Source organism: Rhodnius prolixus, unplaced genomic scaffold, assembly GCF_049639745.1.
Source record: "Rhodnius prolixus isolate KJV_2025 unplaced genomic scaffold, Rpr scaffold_13, whole genome shotgun sequence".
Lineage (NCBI taxonomy): Eukaryota > Metazoa > Arthropoda > Insecta > Hemiptera > Reduviidae > Rhodnius > Rhodnius prolixus.
In genome coordinates, this window is record NW_027411583.1 from 5,007,744 (window position 1) to 5,031,749 (window position 24,006).

Consider the following 24,006-nt stretch of genomic DNA (forward strand, 5'->3'; position numbering starts at 1 on the left):
TGTTTGTACTGGAGGTTTAGGAAGAAGTGGAAGTTGTCAAATCTTCCTTAGTTTTACTAGAATTTCCTTGCTTCCTGTTTCTAACATAGTATTCTAATGCCAGGCTTATATCATACTCGTTAGGTCGTCCTGTATATGTACTGGAGGCTTAGAAAGAAGTGGAAAATATCAAATCTTACTTAGTTTTACTGGAATTTCCTTGCTTTCGGTTTCTAACATAGTATTCTAATGCCAGGCCTATATCATACTCAGTAGACAGGCTTGTGTTTGTACTGGAGGCTTAGGAAGAAGTGGAAAATATCAAATCTTACTTAGTTTTACTGGAATTTCCTTGCTTTCTGTTTCTAACATAGTATTCTAATGCCAGGCCTATTTTATACTCATTAGGTTGGCCTGTTTTTGGACTGGTGGCTTAGATAGTTGTGGAAATTGTCAAATCTTCCTTAGTTTTACTAGAATCTCCATGCTTACAGTTTTTAACATATTATTCTATGGCCAGGCCTATATCATACTCATTAGGTCGGCCTGTATTTGTACTGGTGTCTTCGAAATGTGTGGAAATTGTCAAATTATACTTAGTTTTACTAGAATCTCCTTGCTTACAATTTCTAACATAGTATTCTAATGCCAGGCCTATATCATACTCATTTGGTTGGCCTGTTTTTGGACTGGAGGCTTAGAAAGAAGTGGAAAATGTCAAATCTTACTTAGTGTTTCTGGAATTTCCATGCTTACAGTTTTTAACATATTATTCTAATGCCAGGCCTATATCATACTCATTTGGTTGGCCTGTTTTTTGGACTGGAGGCTTAGAAAGAAGTGGAAAATATCAAATCTTACTTAGTTTTACTGGAATTTCCTTGCTTTCTGTTTCTAACATAGTATTCTAATGGCAGGCCTATATCATACTCATTAGGTCGGCCTGTATTTGTACTGGTGGTATAGAAGAAAGTGAAAATGGTCAAATCGTCCTTAGTTTTACTAGAATTTCCTTGCATCGGGTTTCTAATATTGTATTCTCATAGCAGGCCTAAATTATACTTTTTAGGTCGTCCAGTTTTGCACCTAGAGTTTCAGAAAAAAGGGAAAACTGTTAAAACTTAGTTTGACTGTAAATTGCTTGCTCTCTGTCTTTAACATCGTATTCTTATGGCAGGTGTGTTTTATACTTATTTGGTTTGCTAATTTTCCCTTAGAGCTTCAAAAAATGTGGGAACTATCAAATCTTATTTAGTTTTTCAAGAATTCTCTCGTATTCTGTTCCTAACATTTTATTCTTATGCCTGTCCTTTATTATTAAATTATGGGGAATCATCACTATTTTTGTTAGCAGAGTTTTTTGGGAATTAGATAAAATGGAAATAGGGAATTATCTTCACTCAATATTCTTTATTTTTTTCTTTTAAACATGCTATGCCAATCGCAGTGGTTGATGGCACAAAGTAGACTTAGTAATTTTTGCTTTGGAGCTTCATGAAAAGAAGTAAAATTGAATAAACTTAACTTTTTTAATGGTATTGAATTATTTGAGTTATTGAAAGTGCTTTATGCACCATAGTAGGTGTCGGTAGCTGGTGGTTACCGTTAGAACTAGTCGTGGCAAGATGGCTGTGTGAAGTGGAATAACTAGTTCTGGCATAACGGACTGTTCAATTCATTTCATTGTAGTGCGGTGCTTCTTGGTGTTGTGAACTACTGTTCCGTCGCTCCCATTCTATTGAAAGTAGTTTTTTGTTGGTTTTAAACTAAATGACAGTGTCAACCATGGTGTTTGTTAGTGTTAACTTGTATTCAGAATTCGGATTTTCAGAATTTCCTAATGTTTCAGTGTTTAACAACGTAGGAAATTGAAAAAAAAAAATTAAATAAGAGATTAATTCCTTTAAGTGTTTTCATCTCTCTTAAATTAATTTTAAGTGTGTGCCATCGTTAATAGATCTCTAGTATTTTTAAGATGGATATACTGCAGAGATTCTGTGTAGATAAGTGAGATTATGTTGAGGGAGCGAACGGTTTTTAATAAAATGGAAGAAAAGGAAAGAGCGTTAACAAACATTCTGTTCTTGGGAAATGTCAAATGTGTTTTCTTTCTGTTTATTTCCTTTATAATGACAGGAAACTTAAAAGCAGGTAATTATTTTCCATGTTTTCTATGATTAGTTTTTAGAATTGGTTTTTCCAATTATGTTTGGTTTCTTTTACAAACCTAAGAAGAAAGCCTGGTCAGGTAGATTGCAGGTGTTCAAGCTTCTTTAGCAAACATTCCATTTATGGCAGCATATTTGTTAAATAAAGTAGCCTAAAACTTTATTTAAAAAAATAAATAAATAAAGGCTTTCTTTAAAAATTAAAACCAAAAATGGTTTCTACAATTTTAAAATTGTTAAAACTTGGTATCTCCGTTTTGCTTGCTTTAAGATTGGCAAAGGACCTTCAAAAACTAGTTCCTGTCTCTCAACTTGATTTTTTGTTAATGATATTTTTTTTTTCACTTCTTTACTCAGCACTCAGTTATTATTAGTGCTTTAGATCGTAATATAAAAGAAGTAATTGTCAAGAAAAAATTCTTAAATTAAAGGTACAATTCTTTAAAAAGGTCGGCCTAAGGCAATTAATTGGAGATCATTTTTTAAAATATCTACTTTTTGGGGTTCTTTTAAAGATAATTTTTTGACCATTAATCCGATAATTATTATGATAGTTTTAATGCACTACTTTCTTCGGCTTCCACTTACTCAAGGGTCTTGTCTTAGTGATTGAGATTCAACAAAGACAAAGAAGAAGAAGAATACAAAAAATGAATAAACTGAAGTGGTATTTTAGTGGCTAGTCGCAATTATTTCACTTCGCATTGCATCTCGCCTATTTAAGTCTCTCAAAGATTTCAAATTAGCTATAGCTAGATTCAGTGTTAATTTTAATTAATGGTACTTTGGGGATTGTTTTTTATTTCCTTGTATTTTTCTTTATAGTGAACTGTTTATGCGATAATATAGAGTTATTTATTCATTGGCTCTATTAAAATTTATGCAGAAAGAAATATTGATGGAGCGTAATTCTGCTTCATTAGTAATTATGCTCTGTACCAATGTTTAGATCTTTACAGCTACTCGGAGACAATTTAAGACTTGCCGTAGTGATTTTATTTAATGTTGTCTTTGTTAGAGAATTTATTGTATATTGGAAGAAAACTTTTCGAAATAGTTCTCAACGGGAAATACAAGTTTTAATGTCTCGGATTTCTGGAATAGTGTTTGAAGTATCGACTTTTATTTTGTGGCCTCCCTTGATGAGGATTTGACTGGAATTTCATCAACCAAAAATGTGTCTTTCTTAAAAAATGATCTTTGCAATTTTCTTTACTACTTTATGTGACATTTCCTATCCATCGAGCATGATTGTTGTATTCATAAATTCAACAGTCATTATCAATTAACATTACACAAAAAAAAAGAACCATGGTTAGAGTTTTTAATTTTGGTTGAACCAAAAGGTTCTTTACACATTTTTGGAACTTATTGGACTGTGTCAATGTTGTATGATGATAATTTTACATACAATGCATTGTGATGTAAAATCTTGTGAGTGTATACTCAATTATTATTTTGTAATATCCTTTAAACGCGTTAAAAAAAAAAAAAATAAATAAGGAATATTCTCACCAAACTGTCAATAACTTTAATATCGCCACTATAGATGGTTGCTTTTTTTTTTCTTTTTTTTTAATTTAAAACATAAATCGCGTCATATCTGAGGTCATGGCGCCCGGACAGTGTTCTCCGGGCATTAAGCTGTAAGAAGCTTCTATTGGAGGAGGGAAATACAATGCTGGTATCAAGATTCCAAACCTGAAGAACTCCACGCGAGTATTCTGGAATTTATTCTAATTATGTTGACTTGTAGGAAGTTACTTAAGTATCTTACATACTTTTTACAATCAAAACTTGATTAAATCATAGCAGGAAATTGAATGAATAAAGCCTGGGTTTGAGTTGACTTCAGTGTGGTACAGGTTTGATGCTTTGGGATACATCTTCTTGGCTTTACCCTAGCCACAGGTTGCGCTCTGTTGGTGTAGAAGCTTTGTGAAACTTGGTATGGAATAGCTGTAAAATAGTTTAAAGATATGTGTTTTGAGCTTTAGGAATGGTCCTTATCACCATTTAGGCCCTGAGGCAGAATCCTCGTCTAAGTGCCAAGTATTAAGTTGAGTTGTTTGCTTAATTTAATTAAATAATCCCAACAAAAACTTGATCTCTTTTTACTTCTTTCTTTTGTGGTGCAATACACAAATTTAATTTCCTAAATAAAATTTTACTCTTTGAAATAGAAACATTCAACATTTTTGTCTTTTTTTTAATTTACATTTAATTCTCTAATTTAACTTTCATTATGTGCACCAATTACTTTGTTCTAACTCGACTTCTTTTTTTGTAGAAAACATCCTTAAAATGGCTTAATAAAAGAAGAAATAATAATTTGCATATTAATGAGAGAGAATTTTATGTAATTTCAAGGTTATGACTTGTATAATAGTTAAAATAAGATGGAATAACATTGTCTGGGTAAAACAGTTGTTTAACCTCCTTATAAAGAGGACATACCTGAGAGAGATTAATATATTGGCATGTGTATACAAATTACTGCCTTCTTAGATTTGATTAGGTTGGCAGTATTGTTTTCAATCTAGTTATCATTAGGAAACTTAACTTCCATTTTCTTGTTAAATTCGATTTGAGTGGTTTATTTAAGTGATTAAATTAAGTTTTACTTTTGTTCTTTTCTATTCTTTAAACTGTAATTCAATAAAATTTCAAATTCTATGTGTCTTAAAGTTTAAAATAATAAATGAAGTGTTAGTTTTCGGAGTTAGTGTAATATCGTGAGGGAACATTTCTTGAAGACTGAAACCCATTTCTTTTGTTTGATATGAATAGAACAGATCTTTCTAGAACGTTTTTTTTTTTCCAAGGTAAGATGAAATATTGAAACATTAATCATATTTTACAAATCAACAATAATATTCTGGAAAAATCTTTTATTAAGACTGGTGAAAAGCGAATGAATTTTGTTGGAAATTAGTTAAATACAAATTTTCTTAGTGTAGCAGCCATATTGTTAGATTGTCATTTAACATATGGAAATTCAGATTTAATATTCAACCAGCTCAGTTTATACTTTATTTTAGTTTTTACTTTATATGTATTCCTTATTGATGTTTTAAAACTGGAAAAAGGATACATATTTTTAAGGAAAAACATAGAAAATCATTTTAAAAAGTTATTTTAAGAAATTAACAATTTCCCATTATTCTATTTGAGTGCTTAAATATTTTGTTTTATTCAATATAACTAGAAATGGAACGTTCCTTTTCAGTTCTCAAGGCTGGAAAAGTGGTTATATTGATTTTTCTTGCACCCCTATTTAGCAGAATTACTAAAATAAAAAATATTTTTTCTTGACTCTTGCCCATTTTAAGAGGAATTATTGCAATCGTGCAGATTTACGATTTTGATTGTTCACATGACATTTTTTTTAGAGGTCGATTTGTCTTGTACTCACTCATGTAATGATTTTTATCTTATTAATATTTATTATGATTTTACTCGATTATGATCGACTTACCGGAAATACGACTTTTACTGAATTTCCTCATTTCTTTTTTATCATCTTCCTTCTTTAACTATTTAACTTTTGGTTACGATTAATGTGAGTTAATATCTCTCAATTAAACAAGACTCACTGTCATCACAATGGATGAGATAACTTTCTTATGTTTTGGTTGTTATTTGTTGCTTTAATTGAGTATACCACTTGTATTTTGGTAGATCAGTAATTTAATATATCTGGTAACATACAATTATGACCCTCATCTTGTTTGATTAGATAAAAATTATATTCTGAATTGTCCTCTGTGAGTTTATTGTGCCTCCAGCAACTAAATTGATTGGTAACATTTTTAAACATTTATTTCATTAATGTTTTTCTTCTTTTTTTTAACTTATTATTGGAAAAATTCCATTAGACTTTTCCTAAGAATGGAAAACACAATGTTAAAAATCATTTTTATTTTATTCTTTTGTTATATAAGAGATCTTGGACCACCTTTAGCTAATAACTCCACTTACCGGAAATACGATTGTATTGTATATCTAATTTTTGGAAGATTTTCTGGCATTTTATTCCATTGATTAAATATTATACTCTACCACACATTTGGCTTATGGACCCTTTTAATGTATCGCTTCGGTTCACTCCCTCTAACTAATATTGTAACAATAATCAGGGAAGAAATTTAGTTTTATGGTTAGCCTACTGGATTCCCACGCGTATTACCCATGTTCGAATCCAGCTGGTGGCCCTTACATTTTTTTTTTTTTGTTTTGTTTCCATTACAGACAACATTTTACCGGAAGCCAGTAGTGCACTGAGAAATACTTCGGGCGCTAATCACCTCACTAATGTTTTGTGCGCCTTAAATTAAAATAGTAATTAACAAATTCATGAAAAATCATCTGAATTTAAGGTGAACAGTGTAGCCAGCCGGCTAATTAGGATGAATTTCTCTCAAATTTTGTAGACAATCAGGCCACTTTGTCTAATTTATTTTTTTTCGTAATTTTTGATATTTATTCGATGACGGCCGCTGCATATTTATTTAAACTTTGTGCAGTAATTGAAATTCATAAATCTAAAATTTGAAATATTATTTTCCGAAAATTCGATTCAGGGTACTTCTGCAAGGAGGGGGGCGTGATTTGTAAAATGGTTGGAGTTAAAAAAAAGAAATGCAACTGTTACCTTGATAATGGTATTATGGCAAAGTCTTGTGGGTCTGTAGACCATTTTATTTTTGCAATTAAGGGCAACCGACCAATAAAATTTAATTTACAAAATACCTGCTTTTAATACTAATGATTTCTTTTCGTGTAAATTGAATTTAAATCTATTTTGTGCGCCAGTTTCTTTGCATATTGATTTGCAATTTGCATTGGTTTAGTTGCAGATGTTGTTGGCTGATATATTGAAATGTGAGTTTTGTCCAGTGTGCGAACATCTGTTCTTATTTAAATTAGTTTGCCGTTTCTTCTGTTCATTGTTGTGTGGGAGGGTTTGAGAGGAGGAGGAGGAGGGGGGGTTTTGGCCCTTCGGTTGTCAATTCTTGCTAAAAACGCTGTTGTTCTATGTCCGGGTGTGAGCAGTCATGTTTGTGTATGTGTCTAGGATTATTTTCTATCTTGTTATACGTACATCGCACTGTATTAAGTTTTTTCATAGTTGCCCAACGTAATTTGTATAAATCTGACTTCTTTCTCATTTGCAAAGTTCTAACCAATACATTTTCTCCATTATATAATGGGAATAATTTTAAAAATTTGTTCTTTTCACATTTGTATGAGCTCTAATTCTCAAATTTAATATTGGACAGAATAATTTACTTAACTGTTCATTATTTTTGGTGACTGATTCATAGTTTCAATAGGATGAAAAATTAATGCCAGTTTCAGTTATGATAGTTTTCAAAATTATTTACCTAATTTACAATCTAATATTTTACGTCATTAAAGGGTTGGTGTGTCTTCTGTCTTGTCTGCACATGGACTGAGTGTGATCCGGTCTGTGTGTGATATGTGTTAAGATTGTGTGGAAGTCAGTGTTGCCAATTGTCAAGTATTTTGTAGTAAGTTTGGCGTATATGTTGTTTAAATTGTTGGTGTCAGTTTTCGAAATTTAGACTGTTTTCTGTTTTAGTTATGTATATATAATTTTTCTACAACCATGTAGGAATGTTCTCATTACTCAATTAAAATCAGCTGTGTAATGCCCAACTTTACCTCACCAGCGGGGAAAAATTCCCATTAGTGTCACTTTCCTCACTAGTGAGTGATAAAACTTTATTGTGCTTCCTTGATATAAGAAGTTTTGTTATTAAATATTTTCTGTAAAACTTTAATAAGCTTATTTACATTTATTTTATCTAAATAATTAAAAAACGAATATTAAAAAAAATAAAATAAAAATTGAAAGGAATATAGAAATGAAAATAATATTTTAATAAATAATTAGATATTTTTAATTATAACAGTTAAAAAGGTTATAGTGTTACCTCATAGAAATTTAAAATGGATTCTAGTGATTCCTGTTTAGTTTTTTATTTTAGTTAATAACCCTAATGGTTGCAGAAAAAATATAATATTTAACTCGAGTGTAAAGTATTTTCCTCACCCTCGGCAATTTGCACTTGCACTCGCCTCGCTTCGCTCGCTCGCTCGTACGTGCAAACCCTGCCTTGTGTGAGGAAAAGTACTACTTTCCACACTTGTTAAATAAATAACTATTCTAGCACTTTCCATTTTTGTGTGTTGGTTTCTGATTTAACATTGATTTGTGTAGTATTTTTATAGTAAGTTGGCCGTATATGTTGTTTAAATTGTTGGTGTCAGTTTTCGAAATTTAGACTGTTTTCTGTATTAGATATGTAAAGGGTGACCCAGTGAAAATGACCGCATTTATTTCTTTAATAACAACCAAATTTTTACAGATATAAAAGTAACAAAAAAATCTTTGAAAAGTAGAAAGATGGGAGATTATTTGTGGAATATTACATCCTTCAAATGATGACCGTTCTGGGCTTTACATTCTTCCAATCGTTTAACCAAGTTTTTGAATACTTTCTTCAGCATGGAAGCCGAAATTTTTGCGAATTCGGCTCTAATCCTCGATTTTAAATCCTCTAGATCACGGGGCTTGGTTTCATAAACACGACTTTTCAAATACCCCCACAGAAAAAAAATCTGGAACCGTCAAATCTGGCGAGCGAGCGAGGCGGCCAAGCGAAATCTGAAGAACGTGACAATAAACGAATTCCAAACGTTTCTTTCAACAACGCAAGTGTAAGAGCGGCGGTGTGACAAGTTGCCCCGTCTTGCTGGAACCAGGTTCGATTCAAACGACGTTTGCGGCGGAGTTGGGGGATGAGGAACGAGTTTAACATCTTCCTGTATCTCTCTCCATTGACGGTTCCGTCGAAAAAATACGGTCCGATAATTCCCCACGACGCTACACCGGCCCATACTGTAACTCGTTGGCTATGTGACGGTTTTTCTGGAATGAATTGGGGATTACCACTTGCCCAGTACCGAAAGTTTTGTTTATTTACCGATCCAGAGAGTTCGAAATGAGCTTCATCGCACCATCCTCCAATTTAACATGTTCTCGGCGAAAAGTAATCTCTGTCGGTAATCAGTTTCTTTCAACTCTTGAGTGATCATCAACTTATATGGATGGTGGTTCAAGTCTGAGGTTAGAATTCGACGCACAGATTCCCTTGATAACTTTAAAAGAAGCTGCGTGACGGCGAGCGGAACGAATTGGACTAATTTTTATTGCTTGGCAAACTTTTCCGATGTTTTCCGGTGTACGAACTGTTCTTTTGGCACCTGGATGAATCTTATCAGTCGTCTTGCCACTTTCACGGAAGTTTTCAACCCACCTGAGGATCGATTTTCGCGTAGGAACAGATTCATTACTTTTAATTTTGAACTGTTTACGAAACGCTCTATGAACTTTCACAACCGATTTATCTTGAAAATACGCTTCTACACAAAATGCTCGTTCTTTTGCAGTTTAACGTTCCATGATTACTAAAATGTTGATAACAGGAATCTCCCAGGTTTCTACTAACCATAGAGCGCGCATTCGTCCCTGTAGCAGTGTTACCACCACAGTTATTCAAAAAAGAAATGTGGTCATTTTCACTGGGTCACCCTCTACATCCTCTACAGAAGCCAAATTGTTGGAGGTTTAAAACATTTTTTTAACTAGAACCATTATTTAGCAACTTATACAATCAACTTTCCCGGGAAATTGTTGCAAAAAAAAATCCAAATATCTGTATTCGCTCAAAAACATTTCCGCCTTTCACGAAACTTACTAAAAACCGAAACAATGGGCTCAAAATTAAGATTTTGTATTTAATAACATAGTTGCAGATTTTTTATATTTGTTACTGAAAATATTAGGTTTTTTTTTCATTTTTTTGCCTCTGACGTCCGGGGGAAGGGTTGTTTAAGCAGCAAAACGTCACAACCGGAAGTCTCGTTGTACTGAATGGGATATTTTCACGTTCCAGAAACTTCTTTTTTTTTCCAACTCCAACGTTTTCCCGGAGGTCTCCCACTGGACTCCCACGCGGAGGTCCTGGGTTCGAATCCAGCTGCTGACCCTTAGATTTTCTCTTCCTAGGAGCTTCTTACAGCTCACTGTCCGGTGATGGACAGTGTTGTCTGTAACGAGAGAACACTGTCCGGAGGCCGGCAGTGCACTGAAAACAGCTCCGGGCGCCAATAACCTTAGATGTTGACGCGCCTTAAATCATAAAAAAAAAAAAAATAATAATAATAATGGTCCCGGGTTCGAATTCAGCAGCTGATCCTTAGATTTTCTCTTCCTAGGAGCTTCTTACAGCTCAATGTCCGGTGATGGACAGTGTTGTCTGTAACGAGAGAAAACTGTCCGGAGGCCGGCAGTGCACTGGAAAAAGCTCCGGGCGCCAATAACCTTAGATGTTGACGCGCCTTAAATCACAAAAAAAAAAAAAACAGGAATCTCCCAGGCCTCTACTAATCATAGAGCGCGCGTTCGTCCCTGTAGCAGTGTTACCACCACAGTTATTCAAAAAAAGAAATGTGGTCATTTTCACTGGGTCACCCTGTATATCATTTCTAGTTCGAAAGCTCGGCATAATAAAAATGTATATCATGACTGAAACTGACAATTATTTTTTTCATCCTATTTACTTAACGATCTTTTTTTTTTTTTTTTTTTTTTTTTGGCGCATCAACAGCTGAGGTCATTAGCGCCCGGAGCTTTTTCCAGTGCACTGCCGGCCTCCGGACAGTGTTCTCTCGTTACAGACAACACTGTCCATCACCGGACAGTGAGCTGTAAGAAGCTCCTAGGAAGAGAAAATCTAAGGGTCAGCTGCTGGATTCGAACCCGGGACCTCCGCGTGGGAGTCCAGTATGCTAACCTCATAGCTAATCCCTTCCCTTACTTAACGATCTAATAATAAATCAATTTCATAATATTGAGAAGAATAATAACCAACGGTTTGTAAAACCATATAAGGTTACATTAAAGAGAAGTCTACCCCTCTCATGACTGCCTTAAAATGAATTCTTCTTAAAACATTATTTAAAAAAAAAGAAGATATTACAGACGTACACGCATGTTTATGTATTCTATATATTTTTCCATACAAAGCACGTAGAGTCTATTCTTCCCTTGAAAAAGCATTAAAATTTTAAAGGTTTTTTTTGGCTATCAAATGGGGGGGGGGAACGCTCTATTGTTTTCTAGCTAGCTAATAGATTTTTATTCTCGGAATTACAGCTGTTTTGTATTTTTAACTTTTGTGTACTTTAGGGTTTATATATTATTTTATAAGTCCCAAGTTGGTTTGGTGCGGGTGAATTTAATAGTTTTATTCCTTTTACCTTGCCTTTCTTTACTCAATGGTCTTCTTCATCTTTCATAGCCCTTTCTCAACTTCAAAGTGTTTTTTTTTTTTTTTGTAAGGAAGTGGTTGGTATTCCTGAAAGCAAACAAACCAAGCAAAGGGTGGAGTGGGGAAGCAAGAAAAAAGGTTGTTTTTTTATGTGTAACCAGTGCCTTGTACACTGTGTAAGCATAGACAGTAGTGTACTCTAGCGAAATGATGCTTCAACTATTCATGTAACAATCTGCCGGAAGGTTCGTATATATCTGTCCCTGGTGGTTTTTATGGACCCCAAGCTCGTTACTTTACCCAAACACAAGAACCATGGTCCACTACCTGGATACCATACAGCGCGCGGCTACCTGGCTCTGGGCGTATTCTATGTATGTGTGTTTTGCGAGTCCATATACTATATGTAACTAAAGCGATTTTTTTTTTTTTTTTTTTTTCCACACTTTCTGTTGAAATCCTAGTTTTCAGCCAAAGAGATAGCAAACAATTAATAATGACCATAGAGGTAAAGCTGGCTACAAAACTTCAGTTAGGAGAGTCTATAGTCTTCTAGGTTATCTTACTCCATAGAATTTGTTCACCTCTCTCTCTCAGTTGCTACCTCTGATTGAAACCGGTTTGTGACGTCACCATGAATGCCAAGGTATCCCCTCCTTGGTCCCGTTGAACAGCTGCATACACATGCATGTCCCCAGTACGCCCAGTGGGGTTTTTTTCTTCTCTCTTTCTCTGTCTTTTTTCTATTAACATCGCATTCTTGAATACTTCCCTTTCAAAAGTTTAAAACATCGATTAACATATTAACTGCTGTTTGCACATCTATGGTTTGCTTTCTCTTCATAGTGAGGATGACTTCATAGTTATTGTGGAATTATTCTTCACTTTGGCTCGTATTTTATACATTACAAAAAAAATCTTTGCAATTCACTTTAGAGATTAAATTTCTATTGTTCTGAAAATAGTTCATCTAGGATTGTTTTTTTAGGACGATTACTGCGACTTTTAATATCTGTTGTGCCGCTTTATACTGGTGCCAGGCGAGTCCTACAGAACCGCCCCCGTAGTTCCATATGTCAGTAAAACGTCAGTATCTAAGAGGGTGCAAGGGAAGGTAGCTTCTGCAGCACCTGGTAGTTTCCCAGGTACATGAATTGGCCTTAAATTAGGGCATCATGGTTAGGAGGGGAAATGGAGTTTACACATGGCTAGTGCCATGATTTGTTGATTTTGTAGATTTTATTAGACGAGCGGTTCCATCAGAAAGGGGAAGGAACGCAGGCAATCCAAAAAGACCATTGTTCCCCCGCCCACCCCTCATCTCATGAGAGATACCGGGGTTTTAAAACAACAAATCCGGCTAAAGTTTGCCAGAGGCCAATACAATAAACTAATAAAGTAGTAACAGGACACTAGGGAGCATGGCGACTCAATCGCCACAGTGCACTGAATAATCCTAGAAAGTTCTGGTAAAGATTACCAGATGCTACAATCTCCGGTAGGGAAACATTAAACCTCCCGAAGACGAGAAATCTAGTTTCATGATTTTCTAGACCCCGATTAAAATTTCCAAGGCAGATAATTGATTGCCTCAGGACACGGTAGTGTGGTCCAAACAGTACCTAGCACAGACGTTTTTCTACACTTCTACAGCTCTTCAAAGGGGAAAAGAAACCCATCGCCAATCCCACAAAAAAAAGAAAAGAAAGAAAAGTGCTTTCACTGCCCATTTCTTGAGTTGGACAACAGGAGTTCAACGCTTTAACCCTGGATGCCCGGTCTTCGGATAAAAGTAAAGTAAAGTAGTCGCCTATTTCTTCAGACGGGGCTTTACGTCCAACATCCAAATTAGGGGTCGTGGACGGAGGCGACTAGCAAACATACTTTACCATAAATTTCTCATATTAACCATTAAATAAAATCCAACGCCTAAGACAAGGGAATCGAACTTATTAGCTTCACAGGTCTCCGTCTTCGGATAATCTCGTTCCAAATACTCCCTCGATTAGGATTAATAAGGATTTAGATTGTATTAAAGGGTGGTTCCACAAAAAAAAGGGGGAAGGAACTCAGGCGATTGGAAATTGCCCATTGTCCCCTCCAAAAAGAGTTTTATTAGAATTGATAAAGTAAAACATACACAATCGGTTTTTTTAAACTTGTTAGCATTACCATACAAAAATAATGCATTTATCAAAAAGTTATAGGTCAGATGTGGCGTAATCTGGGGCGCGTGCGCGTGTGTATGTGAAGGCCATTTATATGTTGGAATTAGCCTTAACTTTGTTCAATAGAGTTCTATAACAGCTGTAATACGATTCCAATAATAATAACAAATATGCGGAAAACAAATGTAACGAACCTTTTTCATTATTATTTTATTTAGTTAAAAAAAATCATTAAATTAATTTTATCATTAAAAAATTGTCAGAAAAAAGCGGGTCATCGGGTCTAACTTGGAAGAAAAATCGGGTGGGTTCCTTAGTCCTGAATTATTATGCGAATCGGGTGCTCTGAATGACTACATCCAACGATGTAAAATAGAGCAACATACGTAGATGCCGCAGGTATGGTCGCTATGACTCCCAAGATTGCTAAATCTCTGTATCTTTCCAGAGGAGTTTATTGTTCCTCTGTAACTAAAAACTCCAACTCCAGGCCGCCCAAATTAAAGCTGCATAGAGCGATCCTAGACTTAACTACTGCCGTTAACATCCAATTCCAGTACTCTGGGACTAAGTCCTTCAGATTACCTACTACTTCTTCCCAAACGGCACAGCCAGAGAGTTCTAAACTGTTTTCATCATTTCAATGTAATGATGTCAGTTAAGTTTCTTATAAAATAGGATGAAAAAAATAACTGCCAGTTTCATTCATGATATATTTTTATTATGCCGGAGCTTTCGACCTAGGTACTAGGTCACATCTTCAGGGCTAATTTACAATGCAGTCTTTTACATCAATTAAGGGTTGGTGTGTCTTCTGTCTTGTCTGCTCATTGAAGTGAGTGTGTGCCCCTGAAGATGACATAGTCCCTTTAGGTCGAAAGCTTGGCATAATAAAAATATATCATGACTGAAACTGGTAGTTATTTTTGTCATCCTATTGAAAACTATGAATCAGTCACCAAAAATAATGAACAGTAAAACTCTATGATACTTTATATCTCCCGAAAATATCAGGTGGACCTTTAAAATGAGTTTAAAATGGATAACAGGAAAGGTATAAAGGCTCATCACAGTGGGGGTTAGCTTTTACGCGGAGATGCCGGATTCGAATCCATCTGCTGGTCTTTAGATTTTCTTTTTCTAGAAGCTTCTTACAGCTAACTGTCCGGTGCTGGACCATAAAACAGAGACACGCCTTTAATTGAAAGACTCTTTTTTTTTCGTAAGTTAAGCCCTGTCACTTTGGCTTAACTTTTTGTCTCTGGGAATATTGATTTAGGTCGCAGATCTGTGAAGTCCCAAAAAACGAACTTTTTGTCTTAACTTGTCTGATTGGGCCATCTCTTACTAACATTTATAAAAATTAATGGTACAGTAAATGGGACCATATTATCTTCATTGAGAAGCGTTTAATCTACTTTTCTTTTCTTTTTTTAACCAATCTTTCGGTAACTTTATTACCTTCTTCAGGGTCTGTTACAAAAGAATGAACACAAATTAGGGTCAAGTTAAGTTATGAAATCTTTCATTGATTGAGAAATGAGGAATTGATCTGAGAGGGGCATAATTCTGTCAAAATTGTGAAATGGAAGATTTTTGAAATGAATTTCGGAGTTTTCTAGAAATGGAAAGTAAATGTTTTCTGAATTATTTTCCCAAGATTTTCCATTCACACTAAATAAATTACATACAAACATAAATATTTACGTAGTGGTTGTGTAAAGTAAGTGATTTAAGGCTGTTTATTAATGCTAAGGACAAAGTTAACGCTGTTAATGATCCATATACTTATAGGGAAAGAAGTGTAGAGGAATCTCGTGGCCATTAAGCCAGAGCGGACGCTGGTATTGCAGTCGAGGGCCGGATATGGGTGAACTGTTTTTTTTCTCCTACAGCCTCACTTTGGTGCTCCTAATGGAACGTAAATTCATGCCCACCGATTGAAGTACTCTAGTGCAAAGGAATTAAAAGTAGAGGCCGTTCTTCACTTAGTATATCCTAACCACTACTTCACCATTGAGGATACTTAATTTTTAAAAGTTGCATAGCTTTGCGGGTTTTTGTCTAAGTTTGTCATCTTATTTTCTTGTTTCAGCTTGATAACCTTTTTACCTGAGTTACATTATTGTTCTTATTTTCCGAATTAATAACCAATATCATCATAGATTTAATAGACTTATTAGCTTTAATAGCTTTATTCTTACTTTTTACACCCCTCAATATTCGTTTGCAGGTTTTCTCTTTTTTCAATTTCACCTGGAACAAGGGCTCAATTCGATTCTTTGAGTGTTCTATTTTTGTATCTAAAATGAATTGTTCACTTCCAACTGTTAGAGAATGAAACTGAAACTGTTATATTACTAACCAGGTGAACTTATATACTTCTATCCTATAGATTTAGGTACCAGGAGAGCCGTACGGTTATATGCTAGACCCGCAAAGCTAAGATGTATTGCGGTACTAATCTAGGTCTTGGATTTTATTTCATGGTTAATATGAGAAATTAGTAAAGTATGTTAGGCGGTTATAGGCTAGACCCTCAAAGCTAAGATGTATAGCGGTACTAGTCTAGGTCTTGGATTTTATTTCATGGTTAATATGAGAAATTAGTAAAGTATGTTAGGCGGTTATAGGCTAGACCCGCAAAACTAAGATGTATAGCGGTACTAGTCTAGGTCTTGGATTTTATTTCATGGTTAATATGAGAAATTAGTAAAGTATGTTAGGCGGTTATAGGCTAGACCCGCAAAGCTAAGATGTATTGCGGTACTGTCTAGGTCTTGGATTTTATTTCATGGTTAATATGAGAAATTAGTAAAGTATGTTAGGCGGTTATTGGCTAGACCCGCAAAGCTAAGGCGTATTGTTGGTTTAGTGGGTTCGATGCCCCCATTTTGTTTAATTGTTAATATGAGAAATTTATAGTAAAGTATGTTAGGCGGTTATAGGCTAGACCCGCAAAGCTAAGATGTATTGCGGTACTAGTCTAGGTCTTGGATTTTATTTCATGGTTAATATGAGAAATTAGTAAAGTATGTTAGGCGGTTATAGGCTAGACCCGCAAAGCTAAGATGTATTGCGGTACTGTCTAGGTCTTGGATTTTATTTCATGGTTAATATGAGAAATTAGTAAAGTATGTTAGGCGGTTATAGGCTAGACCCTCAAAGCTAAGATGTATAGCGGTACTAGTCTAGGTCTTGGATTTTATTTCATGGTTAATATGAGAAATTAGTAAAGTATGTTAGGCGGTTATAGGCTAGACCCGCAAAGCTAAGATGTATAGCGGTACTAGTCTAGGTCTTGGATTTTATTTCATGGTTAATATGAGAAATTAGTAAAGTATGTTAGGCGGTTATTCGCTAGACCCGCAAAGCTAAGATGTATTGCGGTACTGTCTAGGTCTTGGATTATATTTAATGGTTAATATGAGAAATTTATACTAAAGTAAGTTCGGCGGTTATAGGCTAGACCCGCAAAGCTAAGATGTATTGCGGTACTAGTCTAGCTCTTGGATTTTATTTCATGGTTAATATGAGAAATTAGTAAAGTACGTTAGGCGGTTATAGGCTAGACCCGCAAAGCTAAGGCGTATTGTTGGTTTAGTGGGTTCGATGCCCCCATTTTGTTTAATTGTTAATATGAGAAATTTATAGTAAAGTATGTTAGGCGGTTATAGGCTAGACCCGCAAAGCTAAGATGTATTGCGGTACTAGTCTAGGTCTTGGATTTTATTTCATGGTTAATATGAGAAATTAGTAAAGTACGTTAGGCGGTTATAGGCTAGACCCGCAAAGCTAAGGCGTATTGTTGGTTTAGTGGGTTCGATGCCCCCATTTTGTTTAATTGTTAATATGAGAAATTTATAGTAAAGTATGTTAGGCGGTTATAGGCTAGACCCGCAAAGCTAAGATGTATTGCGGTACTAGTCTAGGTCTTGGATTTTATTTCATGGTTAATATGAGAAATTAGTAAAGTATGTTAGGCGGTTATTGGCTAGACCCGCAAAGCTAAGATGTATTGCGGTACTAGTCTAGGTCTTGGATTTTATTTCATGGTTAATATGAGAAATTAGTAAAGTATGTTAGGCGGTTATTGGCTAGACCCGCAAAGCTAAGGCGTATTGTTGGTTTAGTGGGTTCGATGCCCCCATTTTGTTTAATTGTTAATATGAGAAATTTATAGTAAAGTATGTTAGGCGGTTATAGGCTAGACCCGCAAAGCTAAGATGTATTGCGGTACTAGTCTAGGTCTTGGATTTTATTTCATGGTTAATATGAGAAATTAGTAAAGTATGTTAGGCGGTTATAGGCTAGACCCGCAAAGCTAAGATGTATTGCGGTACTAGTCTAGGTCTTGGATTTTATTTCATGGTTAATATGAGAAATTAGTAAAGTATGTTAGGCGGTTATAGGCTAGACCCGCAAAGCTAAGATGTATTGCGGTACTAGTCTAGGTCTTGGATTTTATTTCATGGTTAATATGAGAAATTAGTAAAGTATGTTAGGCGGTTATAGGCTAGACCCGCAAAGCTAAGATGTATTGCGGTACTGTCTAGGTCTTGGATTATATTTAATGGTTAATATGAGAAATTTATACTAAAGTAAGTTCGGCGGTTATAGGCTAGACCCGCAAAGCTAAGATGTATTGCGGTACTAGTCTAGCTCTTGGATTTTATTTCATGGTTAATATGAGAAATTAGTAAAGTACGTTAGGCGGTTATAGGCTAGACCCGCAAAGCTAAGGCGTATTGTTGGTTTAGTGGGTTCGATGCCCCCATTTTGTTTAATTGTTAATATGAGAAATTTATAGTAAAGTATGTTAGGCGGTTATAGGCTAGACCCGCAAAGCTAAGATGTATTGCGGTACTAGTCTAGGTCTTGGATTTTATTTCATGGTTAATATGAGAAATTAGTAAAGTACGTTAGGCGGTTATAGGCTAGACCCGCAAAGCTAAGGCGTATTGTTGGTTTAGTGGGTTCGATGCCCCCATTTTGTTTAATTGTTAATATGAGAAATTTATAGTAAAGTATGTTAGGCGGTTATAGGCTAGACCCGCAAAGCTAAGATGTATTGCGGTACTAGTCTAGGTCTTGGATTTTATTTCATGGTTAATATGAGAAATTAGTAAAGTATGTTAGGCGGTTATAGGCTAGACCCGCAAAGCTAAGATGTATTGCGGTACTGTCTAGGTCTTGGATTTTATTTCATGGTTAATATGAGAAATTAGTAAAGTATGTTAGGCGGTTATAGGCTAGACCCTCAAAGCTAAGATGTATAGCGGTACTAGTCTAGGTCTTGGATTTTATTTCATGGTTAATATGAGAAATTAGTAAAGTATGTTAGGCGGTTATTGGCTAGACCCGCAAAGCTAAGATGTATTGCGGTACTGTCTAGGTCTTGGATTATATTTAATGGTTAATATGAGAAATTTATACTAAAGTAAGTTCGGCGGTTATAGGCTAGACCCGCAAAGCTAAGATGTATTGCGGTACTAGTCTAGCTCTTGGATTTTATTTAATGGTTAATATGAGAAAATAGTAAAGTATGTTAGGCGATTATAGGCTAGACCCGCAAAGCTAAGGCGTATTGTTGGTTTAGTGGGTTCGATGCCCCCATTTTGTTTAATTGTTAATATGAGAAATTTATAGTAAAGTATGTTAGGCGATTATAGGCTAGACCCGCAAAGCTAAGGCGTATTGTTGGTTTAGTGGGTTCGATGCCCCCATTTTGTTTAATTGTTAATATGAGAAATTTATAGTAAAGAATGTTAGGCGGTTATAGGCTAGACCCGCAAAGCTAAGATGTATTGCGGTACTAGTCTGTACTAGCCTTGTATTAAAACTGTCCGGTAGGACAGTTGTATAAGGGTTGATCATCAAAAACTGCACGAAAAAGCGTAACGTTGAAAAACACCCAACTTTGACAATTTTTTTCTCTTTTTCTATAAAAGATAAAATTCCCAAATTTTCTTTATAATGTAGGGCAAATCCTCCTTTATGACTGTAATTTTTTTGCAACAACCTAGATTTGATAGGTTTTGAGAAAAAAGATGCTGAAAATGAGCAAAAACGGCATTTTCAAAAAATGTTCTTGTTCTTGTTCTTCTTGTTCTTCTTCTTGTTGTTGTTGTTGTTACCTTTTTTGTAAACAACGTAGCGCCTAAACGCGTGAACCGATTTTCATGAATGAGGTATCATTCGAGTCGGAATGTTATGTAGATGTGCCTTTTGGGGGTCTCGACCCTGTACATCAAATGGGAGAGGAGTTAGCCCCTTTTATGTAAGGCCCCCTCCAAAATTATTATCATTAATTACTCTGTAAATCTTAGCCCGATTTTGATAAAATTTGGTAGGATGACAGGGTTAGGGTTCCCCTACGTAACATTAAAGCGACGATCTGCTCCTTCACTTGTTAAGGGGAAGTATTGCAATCGTTTCAAATTATCGAAACGTGAACCGATTTTCATGAATGAAGTGTCATTCGAATCGAAATTTTGTACAGATTTGCACTTTAAAAGTCTCGACGCTGTGCCTCATAAGGAGGGGAGTTTGCCCCACCCAAGTAAGGCCCTTTCTAAAACTATTATTACCAATATTTCTATAACGCTTAGTCCGATTTTGATAAAATTCAGCCCGAATAAGTGGTTAAAGCTCCTCTACGTGGCTGTGAAGTGCCATCATGCTCTTACACCTACTAAGAGGAAGTACTGCAATCGTTAAAATTTTCAATGAGTGAACCGATTTTCATTAATGAATTGTAGTTCGATTCAAAATCTTTGCCTCTTTGCCTTTTAGGGAGAAGTACTGTAATCGCAGTTTATTTTTCTTACTCCTCTTAAAGGGAAGTACTGAAATCGCAGTTTAATTTTGCTATTTACGTACAAATTACCTTCCTATTTTATTCAAAACGCTTTCTCAAAAAAATTGTTATTGAGGATGGTTTGGGGACCGCAACTATAATCATTCTTTAAAAAGATCTCTCCAGTGGTAGTAACTCCGACTTAACACCTTTTCAGGTTATAATGATACAATTAAAATTTATTATTCCAAATTTTAAAAAAATCTGTAAAGCAGATATGTAACTTTGCAAAATAGACAAAAAGGAAAATCCATCCAAAAGGTACAAAAATCTCTTTAACAAAAACTTACAGTTTAAAATGTTAAGTATAAGGGTTGATTAAACGCCACGTGCCTCATAAGGAGGGGAGTTTGCCCCACCCAAATAAGGCCCTTTCTAAAACTATTATTACCAATATTTCTATAACGCTTAGTCCGATTTTGATAAAATTCAGCTCGAATAAGTGGTTAAAGCTCCTCTACGTTGCTGATTCTCTTGCTCCTACTAAGAGGAAGTACTGCAATCGTTTAAATTATCAATGAGTTAACCGATTTAAATCAATGAATTGTTCGATTAAAAAATCTTTGCCTCTTTGCCTTTTAGGGAGAAGTACTGCAATCCTAGTTTATTTTTCTTACTCCTCTTAAAAGGAAGTACTGAAATCGCAGTTTAATTTTGCTATTTACGTACAAATACCTTCCTATGTTATTCAAAACGCTTTTTAAAAAAAATTGTTATTGAGGATGGTTTGGGAGCCGCAACTACAATCATTTTTTAAAAAGATCTCTCCAGTGGTAGTTACGGTTCCGACTTAACACCTTATCAGGTTATAATGATAGAATTGCCTATTCCAAATTTTAAAAAAATCTGTAAAGCAGATATGTAACTTTGTAAAATAGACAAAAAGGAAAATCTATCCAAAAGGTACAAAAATCTCCTTAACAAAAACTTACAGTTTAAAATGTTAAGTATAAGGGTTGATTAAACGCCAAAAGGTACACAAATCAGCGAGTACCCAACATTTCATTAATACTTCATTAATATTTAAGTAATTCTACTGCATTAATTTTCATTAATAAGTTATTTTTTAGAATTTATTAGATATCACAGACCTTTATGCTGGCCACTTCATTTATATTATTTTTTTGTTATAATTATGATAAATCACATATACGTACATGCATGTTAAAGTAAAGATAAAGTTAGAGTAGGCTACTGTCTTGAATTCGTCTTACCGAAATATTCGTGAGCACAATTAACACACAGTTAATAACAAGTAGATTATTAAACAATAGTTATTCATTTCTCTATTGTAATTTAATTTAGTCCCCCTAATTTTACTTATACTAAAATACTGGAATAATTAGCTGTCCTAAATATATGCATATCTTATTTACTTTATATTGCATATATACAACATTGTGAGAAGAACAGCTACATTGAGAATGTAATTGAAGAAAACTATATTATTTGCGATAAAGCCATATAATTATTACCTATTATTATAAACGTTTGACTACTTCATACAATAACAATTACTTTAATCGAAGAATGAACTTAAACCGACGATTTTTATTTAAGAAATAAAAATAAATAAATAAAATAAACAAAATCATTGATGTAAGTTGGTGTAAGCATTTTTTTAAACAAGGTTTTGAATTTTTTAGCCTCATATTTTTATTTTATTTTTTATAACGTTTTTTTTTTAACCTGTAATTAATAGTTTGATTATTATAAATAACTAGATATTACAGTCAATCTACAGTGCTACTTGAACATATATTTTGTAGACGAAAATGGCCAGCATAAGGGTCTGTGATATCTAATAAATTCTAAAAAATAACTTATTAATGAAAATTAATGCAGTAGAATTACTTAAATATTAATGAAGTATTAATGAAATGTTGGGTACTCGCTGATTTGTGTACCTTTTGGCGTTTAATCAACCCTTATACTTAACATTTTAAACTGTAAGTTTTTGTTAAGGAGATTTTATTTAATGGTTAATATGAGAAATTCATAACCAAGTATGTTTGCTAGTCGCTTTTTCTAATGGTAGTTGGACTTAAAGCCCACCTGAACTTGATTGACTTAACTTGACTTCACGATCGGATTGACTTCATTACCTGATAGACTTCCATCAATCTCATCAATCTCGCTAACAACCTTCACACTGGTTGATTGTCCTTCCTTTATTTAAAAAAAAAAAATTGCAGAGGAAATAGACTAACTGAATTGTTAGGCACTAGATTTTCACACGGAATTCATGGGTTCGAGTCCTGGGTGCTCTTAGATTTCTTATTTTCCCCTAGGTACTTCTTACAGTTTGCTATCCTATGGGTGGACTATGCTGTCCGAAAAATGAGCGAAGTTTTTTTTTCCCGGAAGCCAGCAGTGCTCTGAAAAAAGACTTCTTAACAAAACGAAAGATATTAAAAATGAGTAACTTTTCCGTCATTAAAATATTTTATGTACAGTAAACAATCTCCTTTAATATTGGTGTCATATTACATAACTAAATTATGTAACTCAATCTATCGATTAATTTAGTCTAATTGCAAGCCTCCATTGTGTTTTACTCGTTTTTTATTTATTTATAAACAAATTAAATTTACAATTTAAATTATTATTATCATTTTTTAATTTGATGCGCGTAAAACGTTTAGATCATTGGTCCTTAGAGCATTTTCAGGGCACTGCTGGCCTCCAGACAGTGTTCTCTCTAATCAGATTCTAAATCACTTTCAACCACACGAACTGCGATGAAATTTTGCGTGTCTTTCACATTGATTCCATTGACTAAAAAAAATGACATCAATATTAAAGTATACGTCGTCAAGTTAATAACTTCCTTGTATTGGATGATGTTAACAAATTATCCATGGAATGCCCACCATTGGTTAGCTACATTTGCCCGTACATTGCTACAATAGCCGCCATTAGGATTAGCTAGTAAGCTAGGCCATAAATTAATCCAGTATATCGTTGTTATCACTTAACCATGGTGGAATGTATTGGTAGGATAGATGGGTGGATTAACTCCGGCTGAGGATATATTACCTGCTGTTAGTTGATTTAGCTGTTGCCAGGTGTGATTTGTAAGTTTTGCGCTCTATTACCTTAACCTCGAAAGTAAGATCTTATTAATTTACTAGTTTTCTAAAACAAAACAAGATTTAAGGCGTGACATTTTCCATTCAGGTAATGCTTTAATGCTCACAAAAATTTGAAAATATCCTACACATTTTTTGCGAAATTTATTATGAAGTCAGAGTTCAAAAATCGCCGAATTCGCCGGAAAGATATCGGTAAGAGAAGCAAGTAATCTTTCTAACATTACCATAATCAAACTAAATTGGCAGCTTTTAAAGACATTCCGTAAAAAAAAAAAAAAATGTATATCCGGTTTGTTCCGAGTGAAGCTTAAATGGATTGCTAAAATTACGAGATTAGAAAAATATATATCATCCCGGAAGTGGGAATTACTTGCA

The 24,006-nt window shown here is 34.5% G+C and overlaps 1 protein-coding gene across 4 annotated transcripts in view; it reads left to right on the plus strand.

Moving 5' to 3' along the window:
* Positions 1–1,650: 1,650 nt before the first annotated feature.
* sdk (sidekick cell adhesion molecule) overlaps positions 1,651–24,006 on the plus strand; it is a 272,227-nt gene continuing 249,871 nt past the window's right edge. For 2 of the 4 annotated variants that reach the window (XM_074115982.1, XM_074115984.1), the window contains exon 1: positions 1,652–2,130. In XM_074115982.1, the coding sequence (XP_073972083.1) occupies positions 1,995–2,130 (136 nt within the window). In that variant the 5' untranslated portion in view covers positions 1,652–1,994. Of the gene's footprint in view, positions 2,131–4,737; positions 4,973–24,006 lie in introns of those variants that run through there. The other 2 variants (XM_074115983.1, XM_074115985.1) reach the window with 2 other exon arrangements.